This window comes from Varanus komodoensis, unplaced genomic scaffold, assembly GCF_004798865.1.
Source record: "Varanus komodoensis strain SLA01 unplaced genomic scaffold, ASM479886v1 scaffold38, whole genome shotgun sequence".
NCBI lineage: Eukaryota > Metazoa > Chordata > Lepidosauria > Squamata > Varanidae > Varanus > Varanus komodoensis.
Genome location: NW_025335909.1, coordinates 8,741,809 through 8,751,029, shown reverse-complemented (window position 1 = coordinate 8,751,029; position 9,221 = coordinate 8,741,809). Strand labels below are relative to the sequence as shown.

Genomic DNA, 9,221 nt, shown 5'->3' with positions numbered 1-9,221 from the left:
CGGGCAGCCATCGCGTGCGCACCCGCACCCGCGGGAGCCGCCGCGCAACCAGCCCGGGAGGCGCACCTGCCCCGCGCGCCTCCGGAGCAGCCGCCCCGGGAGCAGCCCCGCCACCGGCCCGCTCGGCGCGCACCCCAGCCGGCCCGCTGCAGCAGTGCGGCCGGGCCGGCCAAGCCCCCGTTTGCACGGGGCCGAGCGCAAGAGGGGCTCACCCCCAGGCCGCTGCCCCCCAGGCCCGTGCAGCGCCTTCCCCGGTTGCAGGCGGAGAAGCGGCCAAGTGACTAAGCGCCTGGCCTGGCCCAGCCCGGCCCAGCTACCGGTTGGGAGGCCGACCTTGGTCCCGGCCAAGCCCATTGTGTGGGAACCTTGGCAGGTTTAACGAAGACACGGTCACCGGCTTGGGCCCCCCTGGGCTACTGATTCCACCTCTGGCATGATTTTTAGATGTGTTTGCATTTTAACAGGTCTGCTCATTTTATTAGCAATTATGGCAAGATGCTATGGAAAGGTTTTTGTTTTTTTTAAGGCGGGATATGAATCTTGGAAACAAAGAATTAACTGAGGATGTGAGCAAGAAACCAAAGACAGAAAGAGGCCCCCCCCCCCCGTCCCCGTGCAGGTTTCAGGGTTGGAATGTGTGGCACCTCTCGCCGCTTCTCTTACACGATTTCAAGACTTTACAAATAGTGACCTTACAAAATATTTAAGTGCGGAACTGAATTTGTATTTTTTGAAGCACGTGCTTTGTGAGCATGCAATTCCAAGCGGCTTCACATTTCCTCCTTAAACAAGCAGTTCCAGCAGAAGTTGGGCTGTGAGTCACTCCCAAGAACGAGATAAGCTGCTGTTCTTTCTATGCTTGCAATCATAAATTGGTAATTCTAAAGAAACAGAAAGCGGGGCTTGCTTGGAATGTGAGATTGCAGACCAAGAGAGGATAAAGAAATCTGGCTGCATTACATGGTTTCGACACGCATCCTGAGGAAGCCTTGTGGCTTGTAACCGATGTTTTACAAGACGGCCCTTTCAGACTAAGGGCCTTCATCTCCAGTTACAATACTTGATTCGTGCTAAGTTATTACAGTATCTGAACAAAACAGTCTACATTTCTGCCAAACATAACCCAGGATTGGGCAAACGGAAGGCTAAATGCTCTCATTTAGTTTCTTCTGGAGACTGACTTTGTCACACCTGGTCTGTTGGCCTGAGCGTTTGGCTGCAAAGGGGGTGGGGATGGGGGGGGGCAGAGGATAACTAAGAACAGAGCCAGAAAAAATGTGACTGAGCATTCACGAGACACAGGAAGGATGAGAAGAGAAATTACGAATACAGCTTCTAAAGAACAGCTGGACAAATTTCCACACCCCCTCCAGCCTAGTGCCAGGTGGGAAAAATGCGGGTGGCTATGTCAGTGGTCAAGATGACCTGCAGGCACCTGTCTCGTGCTAATCCACGCAAGCGACCGATGCCCCGGCTGTCAAAACGCGCGAGACACAAACCTGGCCAGGAACCACAAACGGAAGGTAGGGTGCAGCTTTATGCAGCTTAACCAACACTGGGGATATAAGAATAATTTTCGAGGCACAGGCGCTCCTAATACCAGCTCCTCTGTCCACACGCCCAGGGGGAGGCCAAGAACACAGGAAGCCATGATTTATGTCCACGGGGTAGGTGTCTTGCATCTGCTAAGAGGCCCTGGTGTTGCTCATTCAAGACCCAGCTCGCCACCCCAACATACAGTATTTCGGCACTATGAACACGGCAGCTCCCAACAGATCCGTCGGGTTCAGACTGCCGGGGTTCGCGCCAGAGGCCTGCTGCCCGGAGAGCAGAGGTGCTACCAGCAGGGCTGTTACAGGCCCTCCTCGTCTCACCCGGCGGCATGATCAGAAGCCAGACCCAGAGAGGCCTCTCCTCCACCAGACCTGCCCTGGAGCTGTTCTCCCAGATGCCAGATGCTGCAACTCCCATCATTCCCAGCCAGCACAGGTTGGACTGGGGGGAGCTGGAGCCCCACACATGCTGGGGGAGGCAGCTCTGGAGAGGGCCTCGCCTGTGCCCACACCGCACCAACGCTTCCTCGCTCGGGAAGACCAGCCAAGCCCCCGCCTGTGCCGTGTCACCTACCGCATGCCCACGCTGCTCTCGGCCAGGGGGGCCAGCGAGGAGGAGTCCACGGAAGAGGAGGCGCCGATGCTGGCCAAGCTGCTCCGCCGCCTGCCAGCCATCCGGAAGGAGCTGGCCACCAGCTCGTCGTCGGAGGAGTTGTCTTCGAAAGAGCCTAGCACGAACGTGGCCATCGCCTGCCGCTTCCTCTGCGCCAGGCTGATCTCCGGCTCTTCCCACGAGAGGGACTTCATCTGCTTCAGCAAGTAGCCCGCCCGGCCCAGAGCCCTCCCTGAATCCGGGGCTGGCGGCCCCTGGGGCTGCGCGCACTCCGAGGCCGAGTGGGGCACGGGGGGCTTCGCCTGGCAAACGGGGTGCTCCGGCCGCTTGGAGGCCTGCGGGGGAGTCTGGCCGCTCGGAGGCTCTGCCACGGGGGTCTGTGATTCCAACGCCTCTGGGGGCTGGAGAGCAGGTCCATGGGAAGGCAGCTTCTGCGTCTCCGAGGCAGCCGGCTGCTCCGGGGGATCCGGCTCCGCCTCTGTCTGCTTAACACTGGGATGCGCGGCCATCTTGGTCCGGAGCAACCATACCACGACAAGGAAGACGGCGGCGGCGGCTAGCAGGAGCATTCAAAAATCCTAGGAAAAAGCAGGAAAACACATTGTGTGTGTGTGTGCGCGCGCGCATGCGCGCGCTCGCACAACTGTCTTTTATTTAAGCAGTAAATCTCCTGCCCTGATATCCTAACATTTCAAAGCCGCTTACATAACAAATTCGTGAAATATAATGTCAACACTGAAGTGAAAATACTAAATACCTTCAAAATGTTGCAAGTACAGAAAAACAGCGCAACGCGACAATAGTCAGGGGCTTCCAAAGCCCCCGTGGAGGGACGCGGGGAAGAGAGTTCCGGGGCTGGGCGCCACCACGAAGGCGGCCCCGGCGAGCCTGTCGATCGCTCCGACTGCTGCCCGTTTCACCCTGTGCTCCCACCCAGCAGGAGCGTGACCTCAGGAGCCCCCTTGAATGCACGCACACCCCCACACAAGGGCACGTTTCCAAGGGGCCGGGTGGCCGGCTTGCCTTGGGAACGCCCTGCTGCGGGCGGCTCGGAAGAGGGTCTGGCCCAGCCGTCAAGCCTGAGAGGGCTGGCCAGAAGGGGACACCCCGACCCATGCGCACGGCTCCAACAGCACCACCGCAATCCTTGTACCGCTGCCCAAGACCTCGCCTGGAATGCTCAAGGACAGCCACCGCCCCCCCCACCCCCCGCGTCTGATCCAGGGCCAATGCAGCCCCCCTCAGCACAGGCCGGGCTTACCGCGTAGGTCGTAGCGCGCTCTGTGGCCAAGCCAAAGGGTGCCTGAAGCACGAGCTATTTTTGTTCTCTAAAAACAGCCCCGCGGCCACAGCAGCCAGGCTGCCTTGCGGCAGGGCCTGGATATGAGGCAACCCCCCCCCCACCCCGGTGCCACGGCGCGCTGGCCTCCCCGGCCTCGCCGAGGCACGGCCACCTGGGCGGCAAGGCGACCTTCCTACGGCCGGGGGAAACGTGGCCTAGGACTCCTTGGCCGGGCTGGGGTGGCCTCATGCCCAGACGTGGGAGCTGGGCTTGGAAGCAGCAGCAGAACGCCCCCTGCTCGCCCACACGCACGGGCTCCCCCCGCGGCCAGAAGCTAAGCCCCCGCGACGCGCACACGTGTCCGCTGCTCCTACTTTGCACGGTTCGACGACGACCCCGCAGGGACTGACTCTGAACCACTGAGAGGGAGGTTAAGGCCGTCCACCGTGACGAGCCTTGGGGCGGTTTATGCCTCATTAGGAGGGCAGGAGGGCAGTGTCGTGCTCGAGTCCCGTTTGTGGGCTCGCCGCGGGGGGAGCGGGCAAACGGTGCTGGACGGGGGGGGGCGGTGTCACTTCGGGCGCTCATTCTGCTGCACCTGGAATCCTGCAACCCCCCTGAGCAGACTTCTGAACCTGCTCCAGACCAGCAGCAGCACCACCTGCTGCTCTTCCCCCCCCCCCCACAAATGCTTGCCAGCTCATCCTACCATCTCCACTGGAATCGTCAAGCAGAAAGGTCCAGGAGCTCTTGCCAAGTACCTGCTGCCCTCTTCAAGGATTTCTCTCTGCGACCAGCAAATCGGTTTTCCACAGGCCTGGAAAAACAAGATGGTTCCCACTGCTCACTCCACTCGGAGCCCAGCTGCTGGATGTTGGAGCGTGAACTTGGGAGCGGTTGCTGCGAGCAACATAAACTTTAGACTAACTCGACTGTGCCAAGCCAAGAAAAGCAAAGAAAAAAGGCCTCGTTTTTTCCGTATAAACAACACTGCCGGGGCTGAAGCGGTGAGCGAGAGGACAACCCCACGCAGGGCCGCTGTAGCCACAGGCTGCATTCGGGCCACCGTACAGCTGCGCTCGAAGGCAAAGCCGCCGCTGGCGTCTGCAGGCTTCTGAAGCAGGCGGCTCCACAGGGACCTTCTGAAGGAAGAGCCTCTGGCACAAGCCTCTCCTGAAAGCACCGGGCAGCTTTCACCCAACTGGGGCAGTCCAGGGATTGTGAACTCCACTCCACCCCCCCCCCGCGGAACTGGCTACAGCTGATGGGAATTAAATCTGAAACACCTGGAGGGCACCAGATCGGGAAGGCTAACGCCCCCCCACCCCATGGCCGCATCTGCAAAAAGTGGCTTTCTGAGATTCTGTTTGTTCTCGCTGGAGGTTTCTCTCTCTCTCCCTGAGCGAGGTTTCTCTCGCGCAAAAGGTTCTTTGCGGTGTTTGTGCTAATGTCTTTATTCCAGAACATCTCTCAATAAACTTTGGAGCTGTCGGAGGCTTTTTCTGCAGTCGAATGCACGTCTGCTCAAGAGTGGCTTTGGCTTAGTTCAGCAGAGCTTCGTCTTAGCTCAGTGTGCAGGAATGGCAGCCTTCAGCTCTCGCGTTGGCCGTTAGTCTCAAAGCTTTATTGCCGATTTTTCTGCACGTAAAGACATATATTCTCGATACAGTTATTTGATTTTTAAACATACCTGGTTTGTTTTATACCCCTGGGCACCATTTTTATGCTTAGCCACTTTCTGATATCTCCATTTGTAGGGAGACAAGCAACTCATACCTTTTAAATAAAGATAGGGTCATACATCCCTTGTATGAGGAGTCCCGGTTTATTACAAATGTTTTTTAAAAATTAAATATTTAAAGCTATTCAGTTTCTTCCTCCTGCTTCATCATCCCAAGGATCTCCTGAAAACATACCACCAGGCTCGGCTTGGAATATCTTTTACTTTGCACAGAGATGTCTTTTGGAAATGAAAGGTTGAGAAAACACGTGGCACGGGCTCTCCGAAAGTGTTCCACGGCACTCCAAGTGGGAGACCTGCTTTTAAATGGGACAAAGGTCGCCTTCCAATCCCAAAACAGCCAACTGGCTCGAACAACATGTCCTCCCCCAAATGTCACGGAATGCAAAGTAGCTGTACGATTTTGCATCGATGCTGCATCAACCGTTGGCAAAGGGATCTAATTATACGGAAGACTCCCCTCAAATTATAAGCCTCCCAAGATGAATAAGTGAGCAATCGCTCCTTATCTGTCAAGACCAATATATTCTAAGCCAAAAATGCATCTAAAAAAATGGAGAAAAGCATGAGCGTTGCCCCATCACCCCACTTAATAGGGCTGCATTGCCACGGTCTTTATGTAACGCCATTTTATTCATCTGTGCAAATACACTCGATGGAGGGAATGTGGAAATCAGTGCCTTTAATAATCCGTCTCTGCCACACGCTCCTGCGTAAAAGCCTCCATCTTGGATTCCTGCAGTCTAACCCTAGACAAACTTACACAGGAGTAAATCCAACTTGCTTTAAAGGGGATATACTTCTAAGAAAGAATTGAGCCCACAGTGGCAGTCTCAGGTTTCCTGCAGGAGGGGTTGTCTGAACCTGAGAGCCTGCTTCAGATGCTTGCACAGAGCTAGACGAGGAAACGGCTGGTGTCTATTGAAAAGACATGGTAAGAATCAAAGAAAATGGGGTCCTTCTAAGAGAAAGTGATATGCTGCTGAAGACGCTGGAGCATGCCATCAAAACGTGGCAATGACGTCCCGGCTTTTATCAGCATCAATTTGCCCCAGAGAGAATTGTTCCAACTGTCGTGACGGATGCTACATGGCTCTCCACTTCTTGCCTACAACTCCCATCAGCCCTAGCCAGCACAGCCCATGATGGATTGTTTGTTCAAAATATTTCTATGCCACCTGTTGCATCACGGCATCTAGGCCAAAAAATCTGGAGGGCCAAAAGCCAGTTTCCCCCTCCAGAATCACCTCTTGTGTTGCTGTGATGCAGATGATACACACATAAATGATACACAAATAATTTATATAATTTACATAATTTAAGATGATACACACATAAATGATACACACAGTCACACTGGCCCAATTTTTAAAAAAATCATTTACCATAATACAAATGTTTATTAAGATCATCCAAACATGCAAGACTTGGCAAGTTTTTTAGTTCCCCAGAATGATTCCCAGTCAGGATGCGAAAGAAAACAGGTGTGTGTGTTTGAGGGGCAGATTCCAGAGAGGAAAAAATGTGAGAAAGGGAAGGTTCTGGCTCTGGTCAAATTGTTCTTTTCCTTTCTAGACTTTAGAAAAGAAGAAAGCAAAGCCAACCAGAGGCACAGAAATGATGTGTTTATTTTTGAAGTTGCTTTGAAGCTTTATTTTACGTTTGGATGGAAAGTCTTGTAGTTACTTGCCCAGTGCAACATCATCGCTGATGAAAACAAGGTGACTAATGCAGTCGGCCTCCCGTTTCATCCTCACAACAACCCTGTGAAGTAGGCCAGCCTGAGTGTCAGGGACTCAAAGGCACCCAAATTAAGACTGCAATTCTACGGGCACATTCCTGGGAGTAGGCCCCACTGAAGGCGGTGAGGGTTACTTATGAGTAATGGCTCATACAAACGTAGCACTTTTGAACAGAAAAAGTTCTTAGGTGGCTTTTGATTTATTGGTTCAATACACACGTTATTCACCCACCACTAAAACTCCCCATTTTTGCCTGTATATTAATTCTATCTGTGTAACTTGTGCTCCAGTTCAAACCAGCCAATTACCAGTCACTATGTAAGCGAAAAAGCGAGTCCAAAGAGAGGGCAGGGGTGTCTCTTTAGCTCTGCAAACTCTGATGGAAATTGTAGATAGCACGCTCTGTAAACGGGGGGTCAAGAGCATCAGCAGCACAAATTAAACCCACCAGCAAGCCCAAAAGCAAACCAAGCCATCGACTACCCAAATTTGCTCCAGGTGACACGGGTGAGTCTCTCCCTGAATACGCCTGGTGCCCACGCCGTAGGCTGAGTGGGGAAGCTGGAAACTGGAGCCCATCGTAACTGGGAGGCTCCAGCTGGGAAAGGTCAAGGGATGGTTACAGAAGGATCCACCAGAATGCTCTTAAGGCTGCGTCAAAACGGAAAGCCTGGTTGGGGGCTGGGGGGGGGGGCAGGATCTAGAAAGCTGCTACAACAGCAGACTGAACCTACCTTCACCGGCATCTTCTGTGTTTTCCCTTGGAGAGAGCAAGAGGAGCCGTCACAACCAGGACAGCTGACCCGAGGAGGAGGAGGAGGAGGAGGAGGAGGAGGAGCACGCTGCCAGCTGCCATCGAAGCGCTGTTCCAGAAGGGGCAGTGGGTCAGCTGACGGCTGCTGCCCTCCCGTCCACACGTGCAGAAGCCCCTCCCGCTCAGCCAAGGGGCTGCCGTGGAAATGCATCGCCCAAAGCCTCGGGTACCGCGCGGCCCAGCCCACGGCCAAGCGGGGGCTCTCGGGTGCCGCAGCACCTCGTCCCTCCCCTCCCCTCGGCGTATGCGGCTTTCTCCTCAGCCTCTTTCCCTGCTTCTGGCAACAAGGGCAGCTTCAAGCTGAAGGCCTATCGAGGAGTGATGGCTGGGGGGAGAATAAAGACCATCACCTCTGCCCCCCTTCTGGCCAAGGTGCAGCTCGCCAAGCACAGCATCCCCCCTCCTAAAATAAGGAAATCGGAGGCCGGGAGGGCTTCATTCACGGCATGGATGAGGGGCTGAAGCCCCTCGAGATGTTTTGCTCTGCAACTCCCGTTAGCCACAAGCGCAGAGCTGGTGTGGGGGATGCTGGGAGCTGTGGGCCAAGGCCCTGCGGAGTGGCAGCTGCTGCGTGAATACAGCTCCCCTGTGAGGGCTGGGCTGATGTGAGGAAGCTGCCGGAGCCAGTCCGGGCTTCCTCCGCTTTGCCCAAGCAGGGGGCATTGCAACCCCCGCCTTGCCCGGGCCGTTGCTCCCGGCTGCACCTCAAAAGCCTTCCTGGGTAATGCAGCACCTGAATGTCAAGCGCAGACCTGGGATCGAACCCCACAGCACAAGCGTGGCCCGGGCTCGTTCCGACGAAGGGGCCCCACACCGCCCAGCAGGGCTCCTCCAGCTCCACCGGCTGCGGACCCTGCGAGCGGTGGGACTTCTGTCTCGGCACGCACGGGACTGCGCCCGAGCTGGAGTGGAGCAACGGGGAGGCTGCCCTCCGAGGAACATCGCAGGCATCCCGCGGCGTCAGTCCCCGCGCTGCTCTGCACAGTCACCCTTGCTCTGCCCTCCCCTCCCTCGCAGGGTTGTTGTGGGATAGAGTGGAGGTGGAACACAATGTGTTTCTTTCCAAGTAGGGCAAAGGATACGAACATGGTTTGATAAATACGCCTGAGGGGCCTCGTTGCAGCCGCAGTTATTCTGGGATGACTCGAGCGCTGGAGGAATTTGGCACATGCGCTTGCTTTCCCTCCCCGCTGTTCCGTAAACAGGCACATTCCGGCTTTCTCTAACCGGGGGTACCAGTGGGCCTGGACAGGGCTGCCCCCAGGCCTGCCTCCTTCAGCAAGGCAGTGGCATCGCCCCCGACCTTGGCAGGAACAACTCAAGGGCACCGGCATCAGGGCAGCTGCCTGCCTGCGAGACGGAGGGGCTGTTCTCGCCACACTGCAATCCAGGAAATGAGCGCTCAGGCATTCCTGGCCAGTCTATTTAGAATTGCACTCCTCCGAGTTCGAGGTTGTTTACTCCCAAGTAAATGGG

The 9,221-nt window shown here is 55.7% G+C and overlaps 1 protein-coding gene across 2 annotated transcripts in view; it reads right to left on the bottom strand.

Moving 5' to 3' along the window:
* Positions 1-2,690, bottom strand: part of ACACB (acetyl-CoA carboxylase beta) — a 39,356-nt gene extending 36,666 nt beyond the window's left edge. The window contains exon 1 of one of the 2 annotated variants that reach the window (XM_044440614.1): positions 2,128-2,690. In XM_044440614.1, the coding sequence (XP_044296549.1) occupies positions 2,128-2,675 (548 nt within the window). In that variant the 5' untranslated portion in view covers positions 2,676-2,690. The remainder of the gene's footprint in view (positions 1-2,127) is intronic. The other variant, XM_044440616.1, reaches the window with a different exon arrangement.
* Between the last annotated feature and the right edge of the window lie 6,531 nt (positions 2,691-9,221).